The sequence below is a fragment of the Fusarium verticillioides genome, chromosome 8 (assembly GCF_000149555.1).
Source record: "Fusarium verticillioides 7600 chromosome 8, whole genome shotgun sequence".
Lineage (NCBI taxonomy): Eukaryota > Fungi > Ascomycota > Sordariomycetes > Hypocreales > Nectriaceae > Fusarium > Fusarium verticillioides.
Genome location: NC_031682.1, coordinates 1,161,764 through 1,181,274, shown reverse-complemented (window position 1 = coordinate 1,181,274; position 19,511 = coordinate 1,161,764). Strand labels below are relative to the sequence as shown.

Sequence of the window (19,511 nt, the reverse complement as noted above, 5' to 3'; positions counted from 1 at the left end):
GCTTCTAGAACTGCAAAGTTCCTCAGGGTCAGTGTGGCTTGAAGTAGGGTTTAGTACCTGAAGGATCAGACCCCGAGGACTCACTGAGGTTTTTGTTTTCCGGTTACTTGTTGTCGATGATCTGAGGTACATCGTGGTAAATGACCGGCCATCTCGGGCCAAGCAAGCTACAGGGCTAGGTCAAGAATCTCACTAACTTTACAGGGAGCTGTTTGACGTTGGTTCATCCGTGCCCTGGGCTGCCCATCGATAGTGATAGTGCCTCACAGGTGATGTTTAGGTAGGTAGGTACCAGTTCAAGAGTTAGGCGACCTGACCGGCCCACATGAGCTAGAGTCTGGCCCCAGACGAGCTAAGGTACGGATACGTTCCATGGGTTAGCAGGGCATGTTTCCCCTCCAAAATCGTCTGGGGGCCATCATCGGATCATCAATCACATCAACTGGATCCATTGGATCTACCCCGAGTACTGTACCTACCTCCCCAAATAGTGCTGTTGCTGCCATTCTCACGTCACGCCTGACTTTTACTTCGCTTGCCTCTCTTGTCCTCTTCTGCCTCTTCTCCTCTCTCCTCCTCCTCCAACTCTATCCTAGGTAATCTTTTGGCTTCAGACAAAAGAGGGATACAGGTCACTACAGACTTTTGTATTGTTTCAGAACCCAGTGTACTCCATACCTACACTAAGGATACACTGCAGTTCCTTACCTTGCGTATTCTGTCTGCACTAACGCACAGCATCCTTGCTAGACCCAAGCGAGCTTTCTCTTCCTTCTTGTTGACTTGGGACTTGGACCCCTCGCCTCGACTCGCGAGACTCGACGACCGCGCCTCTTCAGATCGATCGCAATATTACGACTTCTCTGGAACCTTCATTCATGGGTTGCTGACCGACATTCTCAACTTGTTGTAGCTGACTTGGACGATCTGCGCTGAGGCTCGTCTAGCAGCTGGTCAACTTCTGTCCTACGTCGCCATGGCTGCTCAAGGTGCTGCAGAGCATGTTTATGCTACGGTTCGTCCTCTCCGTGTCTGGTCTTACCGGCATTACCTTTCTAACTTGCGAATAGCTTCTTCTAAGCGATTCCTATCTTCCTGGTTCGTCACTTGGCTCCGTCGCTCTCTGTGACCTCGACTAACTCTTCCTTAGGCGCACTCGTTCTCGCTCACTCTCTTCGCGATGCAGGAGCCAGTCGCAAGCTAGCAGTATTGGTCACACTCGATACCGTGTCCGCTGACTCCATTACGCAGCTCAAGGTAAGCCCTCCTGAGTGTCTGCCCGTCCTCGAGCCAGCCAATGCTGATGCAATTGCTCCAGAGGGTATACGACTATATCTTTCCTGTACCGCGCATTCGCAATGACCACCCGGCCAATCTGTACCTAATGAACCGTGGCGACCTGCATTCAGCGTTTACCAAGATCAATCTATGGAAACTCACACAGTTTTCCAAGATTGTCTACATTGACGCCGACGTGGTAGCATATCGAGCTCCTGACGAGCTTTTCGACACTTCCCATCCCTTCGCAGCTGCCCCCGACATTGGCTGGCCAGATCTGTTCAACACTGGTGTCATGGTTTTGGAACCCAATATGGGCGACTACTACGCTATGATTGCCATGGCTGAGAGAGGAATTTCTTTTGATGGCGCCGACCAAGGCCTCATCAACATGCATTTTGGTCAACGGTATCATCGATTGAGTTTCACTTACAACGTCACACCATCTGCGCACTACCAATACGTTCCGGCGTATCGACACTTCCAATCAAGTATTAATATGGTGCATTTCATCGGATCCAACAAGCCATGGTTCACTGGCCGAGACGCCCCTTCTGGCAACAACCCCTTCAGTGAGATGACAGGACGATGGTGGGCAGTCTACGATAGGCATTACCGACATCAAGTAAGCTCAATATTTCTGCAGACAGATGTTGTGTGTCTGACTCATTATCATAGGAATCCTCTTCCGACAATGCCTCTTCAACTCCTCAGTATGTCCAATATTTCACAAAAGGAGAATGGCACCCTCAGCCAGTCCACGCGCAGTCATCTACCAGTGAACACCACAGCTCCGTTTCAGCTGAGGGAACGCATCATTTAGCTTCAGGCCACGCACACCATGCATCTCAGGAGGATCAAGGCCCAGGACATCATCACTCAGAAGGATCTGGGCACCATGAAGGATCGCAGCATGGTGGCGGATATCGTGATGCGTCAGATTCTGGTTCGGCCCATAATGATCACCATCCTGTTCCTCCTAGTGGTCAGCCAGTCTCAGCTCCTGGGCATCACCATGAACAGCATAACGGACAGCACGCTTCTGAACATCAGCACCATCACCACGAAGAACCAAAGAACGAGCCACCCCCGATTACAATGCATGATTGGGATGCTCAGAGGTAGGCCTATCATCGTTGGAATTGCTGTGCTTGATTGAACATGAGACACTGACTTTGCCAGACATCCCCCTCCCGCTGACTCGAAACCCGAGGCTATGAACTTTCCTTCCACTCATTACGAAATGTCACGCGATACAGCCCCTTTCATTCCGCCTGAACGATACCCAAGTCCTCCAAAGAACATGTGGTATGAAGTGCCAAAGGAGAGGCCGGCCCCAAGATCAAAGCCAGCTCCGGAGATCTTTCCGTGGGAACGCAACCGACCTCGCCCAACCAGATCATTCATTGGGGAACCAGAACCACCGGCGCCTGAACCAGAGCCTACACCTGGGGAGTCCAGCTCAGACCCTAGCACAGGGTCTACAACACAGCTTTCAGTGACAACTGAAGGTCTTACAGAGTCTTCTGAGGTGACAGCATCGGGATCTGGGGCGAAGAACGAGTCGAGTACATCTACTCCAATAGTGCAGATTACCCCATCAGACCCTTGGACGTCATACACACGCACAAACGCCTGGGATGAGGTGCCTGAGATCGAGCGGTACGTTGATCGGCTTCATGGTGGTCATCGACGTGGTAAGAGTTCGACCTCTACGATAGGGCGTGTGAAGAGCCCATCAAATGGTGCATGGAGAGACGATCGGAGCAACTTTAAGAACCGCGGGCTGAGACTCACCGATTTCCCGAGCGCTACAGAACGCCCCAGCTTGCCGGTCACACCAGCCCCGATTCATCGGCACTCGTTCTGGGCGGGAGACGACGGGGAACACGAGGACGAGGCAGCAAAGAAGCTTCCTGAGGCTGAAGGCGTGCCTACGCAGTCTGACTGGGTATGTGTGCATGGGAGACGTTGGAGACCGACAGACTGCCTGTGCGAGGTGACTGACTTGGTGCTACATCACCAGGATCCGCTGGCACAGCTCCAGAAGCTTGCTAAGCAGCAATCGGATGCGTTGTTAAAGAAGCTCGGTGGCGAAGGAGACGAGAGTCGAGAAGGAGGAGTGGGTCGAGAGATTCCAACACGTTCATTGCCCTTTGGTTCGGGTGATGCCAAGTCACCTACCTATGTCGCGCAGTCTGCTGCAGGTGTGCTCAGCCCACAGCCGGTGAAAGGCGAAAGGTCGGCAGGCATCTTGCGTGACATGAGCAGTGGCCGCCTCGAACCTGAATCACTTTCGCAATCGACTACGATTCCCGAGCCGAGCTATACCGGGCCTGGCGCTGCCTGGGAGAAGGATGAAGATATACCGCAATATGAGACAATCCTGCCACCTAAGGAGGAGGAGCTAGATGCTCTTAACGCATAGCAGGTCATCTGGGCACCAGCTAAGTCCATTGAACAAGGGAAAGTTCCCGAAGGTTTTGTGGTCTCCCACTACGGCAAATGAGGATGGGGAAGAATCAAGAAGGAATGATTAATGCGTTACCGTTTCATGGCTATGAGCGGACATGGTAATAGATACAGGTACGACGAGGGGCACTTGGGTATGTGCGGCATGGACACGGGTCAGCTTTTCTTTGTTTGCCATTGTTATTTTGGTTCCCTTGTGCCATCTCGTAAATAAGCTTCGAGGATTCCTTGTCAACGGCGGCAGAGAGAGAGGAGGAGGATGTATTTTTGTTGAAATATGGACACTGTGGCAGCGCCTTTACGGTGTCGTTAAAGAGTAGGAATTACCTCTGAATCGTCTTTGGATTCATTCATATGCTCTTTGGTCTGTTACATTCTTGCACTTCTCATTGCGTTCGTGTTTTGTTGCTACGTTGATGTTTGCTTGCTTTTGATTCACCAATGCTCTGTGCCAATTCATCAGCGTGCCTTGACTGGTCTCATTAATCATGGAAAGGTGTTTTCTGGTCTACTCATACTTGTATAGTTGCAGATTACTTTGGGTAGCTTGCATACCAAGCTTCAGATGTACAATACTGGCTTCAACAAACTTATATTTCGGGGTGAAGCTTCTCTGTCATCCATGCCATTGAGGCGAACAAATAGTACATAACTCCTGTGAACTCCATGCCGCTAGCAATCGGGAAGTTTAAATGCAGAATTGGTCTTCACTAGACCAACAGAGATGGGTGTAAAAAGTGATACATGCATAGAATGCCTATTGGTACGCAAGGCACAACTAGTCCTTAACATTTTCCTCGTCCTCGACCTCCTCGACAGTTACGGCTCTCGCCTTGCCCTTCTCCTTTAAGTCGATTTCAGACGCCTCGTCTTCATCACTATGGGATGGCGGGGTGCCTTGTGGTGTATGTTCAGCTGTTGGACTTGGCTGAGACGTAGCCTCAACAGGGCCAGTTTGGTTTGAGCTTCCTTCAGCCTGAGGCTCATTCTGCGTGACAGGGTCAGCATGATCCAGACGAGATCCGTTGCCAAACAGTTGAGCCGAACCGCCCCAATTGGGCATGCGAGGGCTAGGCGCAACAACATGGGGTGGTTCAACCGCCCGTGTGAACTGTGGTGTAAGTTGAGGGGGGCGCGGTTCAGTCGGAGTCGAAGAGGGGTTCTCAGCCGGTTGAGCTTCCTGGGTGCGGCTACCAATTGGCGAGGGTTGTCTCACAGTAGACGTTGTCTGAGGTACATTAATGTTATCTGCGACAGTCGCCTGAGGGCCAACCTGGGGCGAAGGTTGCGTCGAGGCTTGGCCGCCATCGAGACGCTGTAGAGGAAGCAGAGACCAGCCAGGAGGGATGACAACGCCTTCTGGGAGCTCAGCACTGCCAGCAGGGATAGGTACGGCGTTAAGAGGGGCACCATGGCGAGCCATAAGGGGGCTAGGCTGTCGCGGAGGTATGCCTGGGAATTGGGGGAAACCTGGAGGCATAGACATCTGGGGCGTCATAGGGAATTGCTGAGGAATTATGGGTTGAGGAAGAGGTACCACAGTAGGAGGTATGGCCTGTGTCTGTATATTTGGTTGTTGTTCTGGATGTTGCTGTCTCTGTCTGAGACGGTATAGCTCTGCCTGGAGAAGATGGATGGTTTGTAATTCTTGATGCGCAAGCTGTAACGACTGCATCTCACGTTGGATCAGCTGGTCTGCTTGACTGATCAAGTTTCCAACATTCTGCAAGTTATCTCCAGTAGGAAGGGGAGTCGCAGGAGCAGCCTGCCCAGCAACAATAGGGGTGCCAGCGCCCGGTGTTGGAGGAACCAGCCCTTGAGGGTTGGGAGCAGCTGGTGGCACGCCAAATTGCTGCGCAAGTTCTCTGACTTGTTGTCCGTTGGCGCCAAACCCCACTCGAAGAGGGCCAATGTTGAAGATACGAGGACCAGCTGGCCTCTGTTCAGGTTGTGCTCCTCCGTTCAGTTGCCCCTGAGCGGGAGCATCTCCTGGGTTTGCTGCTGGTTGGTTCGCTGGACGCCTGCCTCCAAGCTCAATTCGAAGACCAGCAGCCCGGTTCTGGCCAGCACGAGGAGCTGTCTCGCCAAGGGTAACAGGGCTTCGACAAGTAGGACAAACCTGCTGACGCTCAAGCCAGCTCTTGAGGCAGCCGAGATGCAAAATGTGTCCGCAAGGTAACTTCTTGGGTCGAATTCTATCCATTGCGCCTGGGTTGTTCTCTGGATCCCAGGGTCGCATCTCCTCACGGCAGATAATGCAGGTGTCCTCGCGTTCGAGCTCTTCCTGAGTTGCATCGGGATAACGATTCATCTCTTGAATGGCTTTTCGATATCGCAATAAAGCACCCAGACGCTTAATGAAATCCCGGGCTGTCATAAAAAGATCCCTCATAATATGAATGGGCAGTCCGTAGAAAGCCAGAAGCATGAAGAAGAACACGATGTAGATACCAAGTTTAACCAAGTCTATCAATGTCAGTAATGCCCCTCCAGGCTTTTTCTGCTTTCAACATACCTGTGATCAGGTCCAGCCAGAGTACAAACTCTCCCTTTGCAGACCAACCTGGTACTTCAATATCCATTTCATCGATATCGTCCTCGCTGGGCAGTGGCTCGTCCGAAACTTCCTCGCCAGCGGCGGCCGCCATTTCACGCCGTCGAATGATAGCCTCACGTTCTTGTCTGACCTCTTGTCTCCTTTCGGCCAGTCGCTTACGTTTCTGCGCTTCCTGGATATTTTGTTCCGTCAACGACAGCGCATACCGGGCTGCCGTCCGCCATGAACTGGTGGCCAAGACTGCAAACTCGAAGAGAAACATGACCATCATGTTGGGTCGTGCTTGTTGAATAACAGTATTGATCGTGTATCGGAGGATGTAGATATCGTAGATGAAGCTTAGCGTGAGCGACACGCTGAGTCGCATATGGAACAAGCGAGGGTTCGCAGGCGGCTGCTGCTCAAGGACCTCAACTCTCCCATCACCAATCCATCCCCACACCTTGCCTGTCACCAGAGCTGCAAACATAACCAGAAACCAGGCTCCTATTTCTTCGCGGAATATGGTCATTGCTAGACATGTCTCTGTGATCGCAAACCAGGCACGCTCGGTTAGTTGCTCGACTTCGACGGCGCGGAGAGGGCCAAAGAACATCCGTGTAAGACCGTAAACGAAGCTGCTATAGACAAGGAAGGAAAAGTTGACCAAGACCTGGATATGACGAGTTCAGCATTTTGCATGCAATAAACTCCAGCACGTGGATCGCGCGGGATAACGTACCAACAAACAAAAGTTGCTCTGAGCGAGATATACCATTGCCGAGTAAAAGTTAGCCCTCTGATAGAAAGCCGAGAGGACAACACCACCCGCGAGGGCCGTCGAGGCCTGTGAGGCAAAAGGTCAGCATTGGTCCAGAGTGATCGGCTACAGCTCCATATAGCTTCCCCAAGCTCTCCCACAGCAATACTTACCCCAGCATACCAGCCAAGTCGCATCTTGGGCATGGGAGTTGAACGATGGGTAATAATTGGGTACTTGTTAGAAAAAAGAAAAAAAATTAAAAAAAAAGTAACCGATCACTCCTCTATCCCCATGGTTGAGTTGGATTCGGATACGTTACTTTTGGTGAATGTGCTGTAATTACTTCGCTGTATCAAAGAACAGCCGACGACTTGATGCCACGTTAAGCAGAGCGACACACAACCGATGACGCAGGGGCCGACCTGTGCACGTGATTCTGCTTGAGGTAAAGCCGATATTTCCCCGTGTAGGTAGCCATTGGTTGCCGTTATTGATAATATCAGAGGCACTAATGGCTGATCAGAAGTGGCTACCCTAAATCTAGACGAGTTCTCAGCTTAGTGAGACTGATGTGGGTTAAATGTTGCGATAGAGTCAATGAAGAGATGTGAATGCGCTTTTCGTTATTGTAGGCCCATCCCTAGATATTGCATACCATAATGACAACGATGAAGCCCATTCTTACGCCAGCATTGCTCGCAGCGATTCGAAAGCAACCAGGTCTACCACGTAATACATGGTACTTCATCACTGCTACCACTCTATCAGCTCTCAATAGGCCGGACGAACTGCCAGAGGTTTTCAAGAATGCCGTAGGGGAGGGTTCAGGCACTTCTGGGAACGGTGTTCCGAGCCGGGACGATCAGTTACGCATCTCTAGACGTCTCAGAGAAGCCCTCTTGAAAGCTTCGGCCGTCGGAGGCATGCCCAAGGTTGGCAGGCCACGAGTATCATGAACTCACTTCGGCGCTAACACTTTCGGATAGTCGATTAATGCTCTAATGTCCCTCAAGTCTGCAACCCCTGAAGACCTACTGGACGAACCAGGAATGGGCACATCTCCCAGGCATAGGGACATACACGATACTGCACCAGCACAAGTGCTCGAGCGAGGACAAGCCTTCTTCGAAGCCATATATGGCAAGATTTCCAGACGTATAATGGGCCAACTAGACCGGTCAGGAGCACCAGACTTGGGCTTGCTGGCGAGGTTGACATATGGGTATGTCCTCAGCAACACTGATGTGCTTACACCAGCCGAAACTTCATTCGTACTCATTGCTAGTCTCATCCCCCAAGATGTAAGTGTGTTTCTGGAGCAGCCACGGCGCTGCACTAAAGCCATATGTAATGCTGATGCCAAGCTTTAAAGGTGAACCCTCAACTAAAGGGACATTTGCGGGGTGCACTCAATGGAGGTGCCAGTGTAGATGAAGTGAGAGCCGTGAGAGATGTAGTTATCAAGATTTGCGAAGCTTCAGGAATGAAGAAACTAGAGGAGGATGCCATTGGGGGATGGGGTTGGAGAAGTGAAGTTGCGAATGTGTAGACTAGAGGATAGGTACTTTGATCTCGGGGCTTCGAGCCTACCCTAAACTATCTATATAGGCGGCCTGCCTGCGTGATAGGAGATTACAACTACCTTGGGTACCACTCTTACTGGTAATTTCCAAGTTATGTTAGAATTGTAGTCATGTACTATTGCAAGGGATAGTGTTGCTTGAGAGTTGTCAACATGTCCTTCAAAACACGCGTCACCGAGTTGTGAAGATTGTGATGATCGCCAACACTACGAATAGATTGGAGATGCCATTGTGAGTGACAGACAGAGCCTCATTCTCTACTGTCCGAAAGAGGCTGTTTACACGACTCGAAAAACTCCGAGACCTATTGTTTCAAGTCCAAACGGCACCTAGTCTCCCCAGCGGCCGGCCCCCGTTTCTCCTTGGCAAGCTCAATATGGAAGACGGAAGCCATTCCGCGTTTAGGCGAGGCCGCGCCCGGAGCCAGCATAGGTAGGTACCTAGGTAGCCAAGTCCCAAGTCCCAAGTCCGCTGTCACGCGCCAAAGCAAGGGTCGCAACCCGCCCCTAAAGATTGGCTCAAGGCACCTAACGTAGGTTGGGAGCCAAGGTCTAGGCCCTAGGGTTCAACAGAGCCCCCTAAGAACAATGCCAGGGCGTCTGTATCTGTAGGCCGGAGGGGTCGGGCAGTGGACAGTCCAAAGTCAATCAATTCATGCTGCTCTCAACTGTGTTTAATCGAGGCCACCCAAGACCTAATTCGGGTACGCCACGGTTTACTGATCTGCTACTGCTCGACTCTGGTTCGTCGAAGCTTGACAAACACACTAAAACCAAAGGTCCAAAGGAGCTTCCCGTGGCTAAAAGGTAAATCATCAGTGCCCAGAAAGAGCTTGTGTGTACTCCGTACAGCAAAGGTAATGAATACAGTCGAGATACTGCGAGGTACTGAATAAACTTGCCTACGGATACGGTAGTTCGCCATCGAGTCTGGACTTGCACTTATCAACGGCGTCTAGTGAATACCCAGGTAGGTACAGTAGGTACAGTAGGTAGTTGTTGCTCGCCACGTCACAGTGATTCGAATGGCTCAGATAAGGTGATTTAAGTTAAATCAGACTTCAATCAACCCCGCGTATGACCCTAGTTAGACGCTCGCTCTCCGAACCCATTCTCGAGGTCATATGTTGACTTGACCTGGTAGCACTCACGATGGATACTCGTCTCATTGATACAAGCGAGAGCCTGTTAGCCAAACTCTCCGTCAACCGCGCATTTTATGGACTATTAAGGAAAAGAGCACGAGGCTCCATAACCAATGTCGATCTGGTGGTGCGGAAATCTCCTGACGGGTTTAGTGATCAGAGTGGTATTTTGCTTTCTGGCAGGGCAAAATAGACGGAACTGACCCGTTCCCCATCTTCGCGATACAACATCCCGAAGGAGCCTCACCCATGTCTATCAGATCAGAACAAGGCTCTCCTTGCGTCATGCCGAGTTGTGGTAGCAATGGTAGGCAGACACAGTCAGTTACTAATGTCTGGGTGAGAAAGCCTAGCCGTGGGGTTCACAATGGCCGTATCGGTATCGGGACTCGGTAGATAGTTGACAACGGCAATGACAACTACCAACCGCTCATCAGTGCCGTGTAACTGCAGCTGCTCTTGACATGGGATCGCTCTGGGTGCAGCATCCACGCCCTCCCTCCCTTGAGAAAGACCTCGACCGACATTGGGATAGCACAAGGCGAATTTGGTGATCTGGGCAAACAAAAAAGGCAACCGGGACACCCACGAGTCTGGGAACAAGACGTGCGATTCGACCGGGGAGAGTATGGGTGGCACCATTCACCTAGTTACCTTAGGGTTGCAGGAAAGGCTAGGATAGACTTGAGCGTAGTACAGTACAGTGCGGTACATACAGACAGACAGAAAGACAGTGCAGTTCAGATACAGAATTAGAATGTCGACCTGCAGCAATAATCTCGGATGCATGACAGTCCGAAGTAGTCACACGCATCCATACATATTGGTTTGTCCTGTTGTCTTGGTTTCTGGCCCGTCCAACCATGACAAGCTCCAGGATCAGAGTAACATCATGATGAATTATATCGGACTACGTATGCAGGAATACATTGCAGATGTATTGTATTGCCTTCTGAGCACTCCCGAAAAGCGTCGGCGTCGGGACTCTCGACGACAGGGCCAGGTTCAAGGGCAAGACGAGCAGGGTTTATTAACGAGCCTCTCTCTCTCTCTCTCTCGTTCTTGCTTCCCTCCCCCCTGCCAGTTTCAATCATGACTCCCATACGTGACCCAAGATCCTCGAGGGGCGAGGGCGAGGACGAGGGCATATCAAGCCTGGTCCTGTCCAATATTGACAGGGGGGCGGCTCACAAGCGGCAAGGCGCGCATCAATCCATTGTGTCGGGTCACTCACTTCTGCATTTTATCGATGTGACGATGTGAAACCACGGGAATATTGACTTTGATCGATCCACACGCCTCGTTGACTATATGATGTGCGAACCTAGCTACTACTGTAGTCAATGCTCAGAGACCGCAGGGAACTTCCCAGCATCTGGATTGTCGTCTTCCCGCGCTACACTCGCCATCTCAGACGGGATCTGTTCTCGCCAAAATAGTCTGCACGTCACATTGAGATTGGGTTCTCAACATCTCAGCCAATGCCCCGCGCACTGGGATCCAGCACCTTAACAGGTCTCTGCTATATCCCAGGATCAAGCTGTATGTCTCGTGGCGCCTATAAGATGTGCGTCTTATTAATTGTGCTTTGACGACAACTGAACTTGAATCAACAACATGAACCTAACACCACCGATTTCAACATGATACGTTGTGCAACAACAAAATGATGGAGAGTTCATGGCCTCGTACTGTAGCTTCGTACATCTTCCAGTAACCAAATAGCCGGGTCATTGATTCACAAGTGGCCCCATCATGAGCACTTTTAGCTTCAACAACTCAGTCCGATAGTCTGGATGTGGCTGAATGGCGTCCAGGCTGCTGGCACCAAGTGCCGTCCCTAACTAAAGTCTAGACTGCGAACAATGGCAAAGGTAGAGTGACATCGATTCTCACCTGCATCAATTAACTCAATTTCAATATTCTGATATTATGACCACCATCCCAGAGAAGCAGTGTCTTTAACGAATCTGGGTCGCGATATGCCCTCAATATCGAGCGACAGCGGCGTTTCAACGTCAGTAGGTACATGCCTGTGTACCTTGATGCATGTAATAAAAAAAAAAAAAAAAAAAAAACTGCCGTTGTTTCTTTCATTTTTCTCCTTGTTCTAGGCCGCCGTGATCGCGTTATTTACCGGTCGTTAGTCTGTGTGTTAGACTGGTGGCGCTCGCGTAAGGCTACCACTACCACAGTTGGAAGTTTGGAACCAAACCGCCTCCGCGTCCTCGCTTTTACAAGGCTGTTCCTTGGAGAGATCAATGCCTAGACCACTGCTAGTTTACCGGCGAAGGAGAACAAGTTCAAGCGCTTCAACCTCTACCGGTATCTCTGAGTGTTTCACGCAACGGACACTGCTGGTAGGCATCCACACGGGCCATGCAGGACGGTGGAGTTTGTTTGCGTTGTCAGTGTCTTGAGGACGCCTTTCTGCGCTGGAAAACGATTCCCTCGCCGAGTGACGGGCAATGGAGCTCGGTGGGGTTATCCCATTGCCTATACAACCCCAAGGAGGGGATTGTGTTGGGAGATGAGATGCAGGATGAGATTGGAGCGCCAGGAGACAATGATAGCCAACCGGTTTCGACAGCAACTAAACGCGCAAGCATTACGGTGGTACCTACTGGTGACCCTGAAGATCGTCCATCGAATACTGAAGGTCTATGATCTCTTTCATGATATGATACGGTCCGACAGTGAAGTGGATATGTATGTGATACCGTGGAGCGAGGCCCATTAGACGCCAGGACGATCCAGTATAATAATACGGTGATTGTGGGTGATCGACAAAGCCTATCCTTGATTTCTGGCGTCCAGTATGTGAGACAATACACGGCATAACGGCAGCCTTGTTGGCCCAAAAGCTATGGCTATCTTGTCCAGTTTGACAGCTCTCGGACGGACTGCTGGATGTTCCCGACGACAAGCCTTGATTAGTGTCAATGCCTCGATAGGACCCAATTGCTCAGACATTTCTTTGACGACATTGCTGTTCCTTGCGGATGGTTGGTGCGAGTCCTAATACAGTACTTCGTAAATATGGGCATACTGAGGGACAAGGTAGCTGAGCAAGGCTACTTAGAGGTATGAATTAGAAGACAGGAGCCAGGATTGAAGCGACGCCAAGGCTCGGTTCAAGAACGCGAGCAATACGACATATCGATGATGCTATAAAATTGCCAGAATTGGCGAGGGAAGGGTGCTGCGCGGGAGAATGGTGATCTGAATTCGAACTCGGTCACTCGTGTAAGCACATGTTGATTCACCCAAAGATCAATCACACATTCTGTAGCGGGATAGGTGGGCTTCCAAGCAAAAACTCCGAGTTACCAAAGAAAGTAACAGACAAAGATCAATGCTCCGAAGGATGGTGAACTTGAGAGCCTTGGTGGTGTCTGTCTCGCTTGTCCAGTGGGGGCCGTTCTCTGACTGAGCCAGGCCAGGGTCATGTTTGGCCATGATGCAAGCAATCAGGTGCAGAGACTTGGCCCTCAATTCCGAATGGAGGACCCCGTGACGAACCCAGTCCCCAAAAGAGGACACAGCGGAGCGTTTATACATACATACAGTAGGCGGCCTAGGGGGGAAAATAAAAAACGACCCCTCTATGGGTGGAACGCCAGCGAATTTTGGTGCATTAGTGGTCGTTTATTTTTCCCCCCCGGGGGCGGCGCACGGAAATGGAGGCGGCGGGAGAGTCAGATTGGGCGGTTTATTCGCATCGCGCATCGGTGAAGCCGAGAGAGCTTGGCAACTCTATCGATTTGACAGGGGCTGTGACAACCAATCAGAGACTCTTCAAGAGACAGGGTCAACGGTCAGAAACTCAGAGTCTCACAGAGACAGCTTGCCTGCTTGCTTGGGGCGGCCGACCGCTGGAATGTGAGCCGGGTGCCCATGTGGACACCACTGCAGTGCAATTTGAACCAAACAGCGACAGCGCGGGTGCCGAAGTCTTTGATCCGTGGAGCATGTACAAACGTATTGTAGGTCTCGCCATTCATGATGGTTTATCATCATGTTTTGCTTTTTCTTCTTGACTTTCCAAGCACTGCTTCGCATTTCATTCGAGCAGCAGCACCCTGAGAAGACGCATGCATTGCTTCCACTCGCTTCATCTGACACGGCATCTGTGTTTTAGGAAGAATACCCGTTTCTGCTTCAGCTGAGGAATGCACATCGACTGTGTCGAGTAGACTGTCCGACATGGGTCAGAAAACCATCGTGTATCCAATGATCAGTAGTAGAGCCTCGCCAACGATGACACATGATTGATGAAAAGCCAACTCTCAAACCTTCGCCAATATTAAGGTGGGTGGTAACATGCGGCATCGCCATTGGATCCCAGCCATTGTAGCGGTGATGACGGTGATGCTACAGTGTATGTCCAATATCCATGGTTTTGAGAGACACAGCACAGACAGACAGAACCATTCAGAGATAACTTGCAGATGCATTCGCGCTCGTTACCAATCTGGGCATCCATTGGATGGTCAAAGGGTGGGTTAGAGAGCATCGAATCCAATGACAGGCCATGAGACGCTTGGTCTGGCCGTCGGTCTGAGCCTTGAGGTTACAGGGGGTGAATCACTCAGTGAAGGTTTGACATCAACTGCAAGGAGAATTCCGTTCCATCTCTGACGCAGATCACACGAGGTACGTACCGTGGACACTTGACTTTGATCTTGTTGGGTTGCCTGTGCTCAGCCCTACGCGCCAGCCTGATCCCAGAGATTGGAGGAGCTCGGCTTTTAGTGCTGCGACCTTTTATTATTATTAGCGTTATCAACCATCTCATCAGCCACACCCTCCTGTAGCGTTAAGCGGGGCTTCCCGTCGCTACCTAGGCATAGCAGGTTGATCCTGGGCTACCATCCAGTGGAGGTGGATGTCCATATGATGATGAACCGTGGTCAAGGCTGTGTCTTGCAAAGCATACATTGCTTGGTAGAAGCCATTGAGAACCAAATGCTGCCATTGCTTCAAGATTAGAAACCTTTCTGATTGGAAATGGTTTGTCAATGCATCAATTAGTACATACCTACCTAGGTATGCAGCACAACAAGGCGAGCTCGGGGTAGTGGTTGGTCTCCTCGCTATTCGGTCGGTGCATAGACGTTGTGACGAACCAAGCCCAGAATCTCGGGTTTGGCCCCGTGCTCTCTCTCATCAAAGGTTAATATTCTCCTTTCTTACATGACTGCCGGCATTCGAGATGGCGCCACTCGTACCGTTGAGAACGGAAGCTGTGGTCTCAGGCGGCCTAGAACCTCAGTTTATGTATGTTGTATTAATTGAATGACAACCCTGAATGCCACGAAACGGAATTGATAGTGCGAGGGCCCAGGGGAGAGCATCAAGACAGTGAGATGTGGCTTACCTCCAAAATGTGTGGTCAACGCCAAGGCGGATCTCTGCTGTTTGATGCCCAGGGTCTTCTCCACCTGCAACACAAGCCCTCCATCCAGCCCTCAAGCCCTCAACCCTCAAGCAGGGGTCAGGAGGTGGGAGGTTGCTCTGACTGAACGGGAATAGCCGCTGCATGGTAAGCTTGGGATTGGCTGTGGGAATAGCGAATGTCGGCTACGTAAGCAAATGGAGACTGCGGAAAAGCCGTTCACTGCGGAATTCGCGCCTATCCATCGACGGGAGTGGTCGCGGACTGTTCTGTTCAACCCTTGAAACACATGTCTTGAGCGGCACGACTCAGACAGACGAAGCCATGCGGCAAGGTCCCTAGTCAGAATCTGAGATATCTTTCTGATGCCAGACAGACAGCAATGGAGCGGCCGCCCGATGCACGGTCGTAAGATGGGGGAGAAGATGAGATTCAGGGTCCTCATCCGCAAGCAGACACATCAGAGCGAAACGGTTAATTTGTGGCTGGCTGGGACCAACTGTCAAGTAGCCACAGGGAGGTTGTCGTTGTAGTAGCCTTTGATACTGTCGTCGTCTTATGTACTCCTGCGCAACTCGTGCAGCCTGCGATGCAATGCGATGGATGGTTACTTTCGTATATCACCACTGTCAGCAACGCGATGCGTGTTGAAGGCGGTCTATTGATGGCAAGTCGAGAATGACGACTTGGCTTCGGTCATCAAGACAAAAGAAGCTACAACCAGCAACACCATGTAAGGGCAGAGACTCGATAGGGCTGAGTACTCAATACCCCAGTGCCACGTCGAGATGGCTGTGTGCATACATATGGATTCAATTACACCCATTTAAATGTACGGTGCCGGGCTGTACAAGGTTTGTGCACATATGTACATACATAAACCGCGCTGTGCATAACCGATACCGTAAACGTCCAGTGGGTAGCTGGCCCTATTGGCTCGCTGTACGTGGTGGTGAAGGCTCCCCCAGTAGGGTCTCATTCGGGAACCCCTCGCCTGCATCTGCATGCTGTTGAGGGTGAGGATGAAGATGCTTGGAGTGCCAGATTGCTGGAATAGGTGCATACATAAAACCATCGAGTTAATTCGGCCATGACCGATGCAGGCTGACGCTGACCCTGGGATGAATACCCAGTCAGCCACTGAACCGGACAGTGGGAATTGATTGATGGTTAGGAGATTTCAAGCAGTCAATCTCATCGAGACTGTTCAAGACAGACAAAGCAAAAAATGATACCTAGGGCGCGCTACCTTGATACAGTAAAGGCATGGAGAGCACTGATGAAAGATGCACGATGACATTGGTAAAGTTTATGGTGGAATTAGATGCGATAAGAGAGAGGACCCGCTGCATCGGATCCCATGTTGTATGTACCTAAGGTATGTTTCTTTTTCGTGGTCCACTTCTAAACCCCTGCTCATGTTAATCGACATCTTCCCCTTCTCCGGTACGTACCTACCAACTGATGTTCAGGAAAATGCTACTGTGTAGTAGTATCGTTGATGATCAGTCCTGTGAGTGATGCCCAATTATGTCTTTCTTTGCTTTTGTTACCTCAGAGATCTAGCGGTGAACGTACTGAGTATTCTTGCTTATTTTTCGCGTCAATATCACCTCTGTTATGCATCTACACTGGTCCATACATATGTAAGCGTTCCGGTATGCTGGAACAGCCCGAAGCAAGGGTTTGATGTTGAGCTAGTGTCAGAGTTGTACGGAAAGGATGGATGACAAGGTGTGCGTGTTGCTCCGGAGAGTAATCAATCAAATTTCATGTCGACTGTGTATTATCTTTCATTGATGCTATGTAGCAGGCCTGAGATGATAGGGCATACCTTACTTATGTAGTCAATGCATTGCGAGGGTCTGTATTTAGGCAGCACCGCGAAAGAGACCTCCTAAATATGGAGATCAGAGCTGCCTTGCAGACCAAAGATGGATCGCGGAGAAATAGTTTGCCTACTTGAGAAGGTCAAGTGCTCATCCATATGCTGTACCCGGTGTCTCGTGTATCTCGTTTTCACCAGGATCCAATGCTAGGGTATGACGTTGACGAGCATTGGACCAGTCATAAGGATCTTCATCGGAACTCGATCAATCGATGTGCCATGCAACTGCATCCCTGGTAAGCAGTTTACCCAGTAATGAAAGCCCTCATGGGTTGATACATGGCGGCGTAGCTGCAATGGTTTTGCTGCCTTGAGAAGAATGCCTAGCCTAGACTCGAAAAGGTTTCACAGATGCAAGTTCGCTTTCAGACTCCATGGCAGCATATGCAGTTACTAGAATTCATTACGATAGTTCTTTGACTTTCTACATACGTATTACGCAGCACACCTCAGAATCGTTGTTGAAATGTTTTATTTAATCGCGTCAAAATATCCAGTAGCGGATGCGTTGCACAGCCATCCCGCTTCTTTTTTTGAACCCCCACCATCCCCAAACAACTTGACAAGAGCTTGTCAAGGGGTTGCTGATACACAGCATCCAATAACAAGTGCATATCCGTCGATGATGGCTTAGCAGCCCTCAACACAACTCCGCAACGCTAAGCCAGTTGCGTCTCCGAGAACCAACTTGAACCCATCACTGCCGCCGCCAACAAACGCAGGAACTCTGCACAACATGCGGCACTGTACAGGACCTCTGAGGAAACAAAGCTTGAAATGATATCCCTTCTAGAGGCGTCCTCTACCGTTTTACGTCGCCCGGACATGGCGTTCGGATGAAAGGGAGGACTCAGACCTCGAACGGTTCAAGCCCCGGCGCCACGAGGGACTACTTGTACATTCTCGTCTGGATCAGAGTTTAGCTTGCAACAATGTCCGCCTGGGAGACTGAGAAGTCTATACTTCGAACACACGATTCCTGCTAGTTATCGCTAAGGTTATTTGAGACAAGGTTTGCTAAGCCCTACGAATGAATGATGGATGCCCGCCTCAAGACCTGTATGCTTGCTGAATCATATTGGATGCATCTGGCACCCTAAGACATAGCCATAATCGCAACACCTTTTTCGTACCTATCCTGATCAATAAAGACATGTACGAGTAGTGGAACGCCAGGTTGTCTGACTAGCAACCGCTTTGCATTGATAAGATCATTGAATGTATTGGAGGTATGTAGTATGTATTGTAAGCCGGACCAGGCATTACATGGCGTTCCGGGAGATGCAGGTCTAATTAACTTGATCTTGGGTATTTTCTGTGATCATTTCCCTCGTGGATACCTCACTCTCCTCGACTCCACCTAGAACAATTGATCAAATTAGAAGTTTGTCTGCTAGTGAGTTAGATCCCGCCATAATTTCCTATGCTTTTGATCGTGTCCAGTTGAGTTGCATGTAAACATTCCGATGCCTGTCTCATTGCGCGCCATGTTGAGCCGACGCCATGTGGAGATGACATCCATTGTCAACGTGGTGCTAGGCGTTTGTTTTGTTCCGCGAGGCTTCTGAAGTTCATCTTAGTCTATGGCCTATGCTACGTATGTATGTACGATGGTTAAATGGAGACGATATTGCCTCGGACTGGCTAGGTTGTAACATTCTGTCATAACTAATGGAGATCTGTAAGCGCAGGGATATTGACAGGCATGCTCGAATGAGTAACTCTTGACAGCAGTGATCTTCCGGGTCGGCAAGGACTTGAAGACACGAGTGACCAGTTTGGGAATAGCCAAGCAAGATATGCTTGAATCCAATGCTTTGACCACCCTGTCCCTGACTGACTGACTGACTGACTGACTGACTGACTGACTGAATGAATGAATGAAGCTGGTACGCCTTCCCCGGAAGATGCAACGCAACGTGCGAGTCGATGGGGCCAGTGACAAGGGCGCAGCGATCACGTCGAGAAACGTTTTGAGGGTGAGGGAGAGACAGGAGACAGGGGGATACCTACAGTACAGTTAACAGTACGTACGTTCAAGGGTCTCAGATTTGGGAAGACGGGCGAGGCCGGACTGCGCCCCCAGGCCTCGGGGCCGATTGAGACATCAAGCAACCGAGGAGAATGATTGGTCCCAGAAACTGATTGATTGCTTGATTCACAGCACAATTCTGTGAGAGGCACAGCCCTCTGTTCATAGGGCAGGGCAGCACTATTTGATGCATCGTTGGGTTACATCTGGTTTGGTTGTGCATTGGTTTATCGATAAAAATATCTGCCATTTCTTTGCACCAGTGCCGTTCGGGTAAAGCCTCTTTTTTGAACCGCCACGTTCTAGCAGACTGTTTCAATGTCTCGCGGCCCCAGATATTTGCAGACGCGGGCGGGTAGTGTTGCTGGAATTACCCTGAAGATGCTTAGAATGCTGCGTGTGTAAGTTCATTGAGGC

The 19,511-nt window shown here is 50.4% G+C and overlaps 5 protein-coding genes across 16 annotated transcripts; 2 read left to right on the top strand and 3 right to left on the bottom strand.

The window, feature by feature from the left end:
* Window positions 1-338: 338 nt before the first annotated feature.
* On the top strand, window positions 339-4,450 carry FVEG_16080 (hypothetical protein). Of its 2 annotated transcripts, XM_018905321.1 has the most exons (7): window positions 339-1,015; window positions 1,071-1,098; window positions 1,151-1,257; window positions 1,319-1,903; window positions 1,957-2,399; window positions 2,461-3,229; window positions 3,305-4,450. In XM_018905321.1, the coding sequence occupies exons 1-7, from the start codon at window positions 977-979 to the stop codon at window positions 3,704-3,706; spliced, it is 2,373 nt and encodes a 790-aa protein (XP_018753372.1). In that variant the 5' UTR covers window positions 339-976; the 3' UTR covers window positions 3,707-4,450. The 2 variants fall into 2 exon arrangements, with proteins under 2 accessions (XP_018753372.1, XP_018753371.1); XM_018905320.1 differs by having other exon boundaries at window positions 2,461-4,450.
* FVEG_07373 (E3 ubiquitin-protein ligase synoviolin) lies at window positions 4,159-8,570 on the bottom strand. The gene is made up of 4 exons (XM_018896000.1): window positions 7,220-8,570; window positions 7,029-7,133; window positions 6,266-6,959; window positions 4,159-6,216 (listed from the first exon to the last, which is right to left on the bottom strand). Exons 1-4 carry the CDS (start codon window positions 7,250-7,252, stop codon window positions 4,529-4,531), a joined length of 2,520 nt encoding a protein of 839 aa, XP_018753373.1. The 5' UTR covers window positions 7,253-8,570; the 3' UTR covers window positions 4,159-4,528.
* Window positions 7,605-8,784, top strand: FVEG_07374 (hypothetical protein). Its single transcript, XM_018896001.1, has 3 exons — window positions 7,605-7,981; window positions 8,036-8,350; window positions 8,422-8,784. Exons 1-3 carry the CDS (start codon window positions 7,709-7,711, stop codon window positions 8,596-8,598), a joined length of 765 nt encoding a protein of 254 aa, XP_018753374.1. The 5' UTR covers window positions 7,605-7,708; the 3' UTR covers window positions 8,599-8,784.
* Window positions 8,785-9,451: 667 nt separating this feature from the next.
* Window positions 9,452-10,532, bottom strand: FVEG_16081 (hypothetical protein). Its single transcript, XM_018905322.1, has 2 exons — window positions 9,981-10,532; window positions 9,452-9,916 (listed from the first exon to the last, which is right to left on the bottom strand). The coding sequence occupies exon 1, from the start codon at window positions 10,416-10,418 to the stop codon at window positions 10,098-10,100; it is 321 nt and encodes a 106-aa protein (XP_018753375.1). The 5' UTR covers window positions 10,419-10,532; the 3' UTR covers window positions 9,452-9,916; window positions 9,981-10,097.
* A 117-nt stretch (window positions 10,533-10,649) lies between these two features.
* Window positions 10,650-15,833, bottom strand: FVEG_07375 (hypothetical protein). Of its 11 annotated transcripts, none has more exons than XM_018896007.1 (3): window positions 14,818-15,833; window positions 13,628-14,747; window positions 10,650-13,550 (listed from the first exon to the last, which is right to left on the bottom strand). In XM_018896007.1, the coding sequence occupies exon 1, from the start codon at window positions 15,617-15,619 to the stop codon at window positions 15,263-15,265; it is 357 nt and encodes a 118-aa protein (XP_018753380.1). In that variant the 5' UTR covers window positions 15,620-15,833; the 3' UTR covers window positions 10,650-13,550; window positions 13,628-14,747; window positions 14,818-15,262. The 11 variants fall into 11 exon arrangements, with proteins under 11 accessions (XP_018753380.1, XP_018753384.1, XP_018753385.1 ...); XM_018896011.1 differs by having other exon boundaries at window positions 10,650-13,973; window positions 14,441-14,747; XM_018896012.1 differs by having other exon boundaries at window positions 10,650-13,973; window positions 14,441-15,039; window positions 15,157-15,833.
* Between the last annotated feature and the right edge of the window lie 3,678 nt (window positions 15,834-19,511).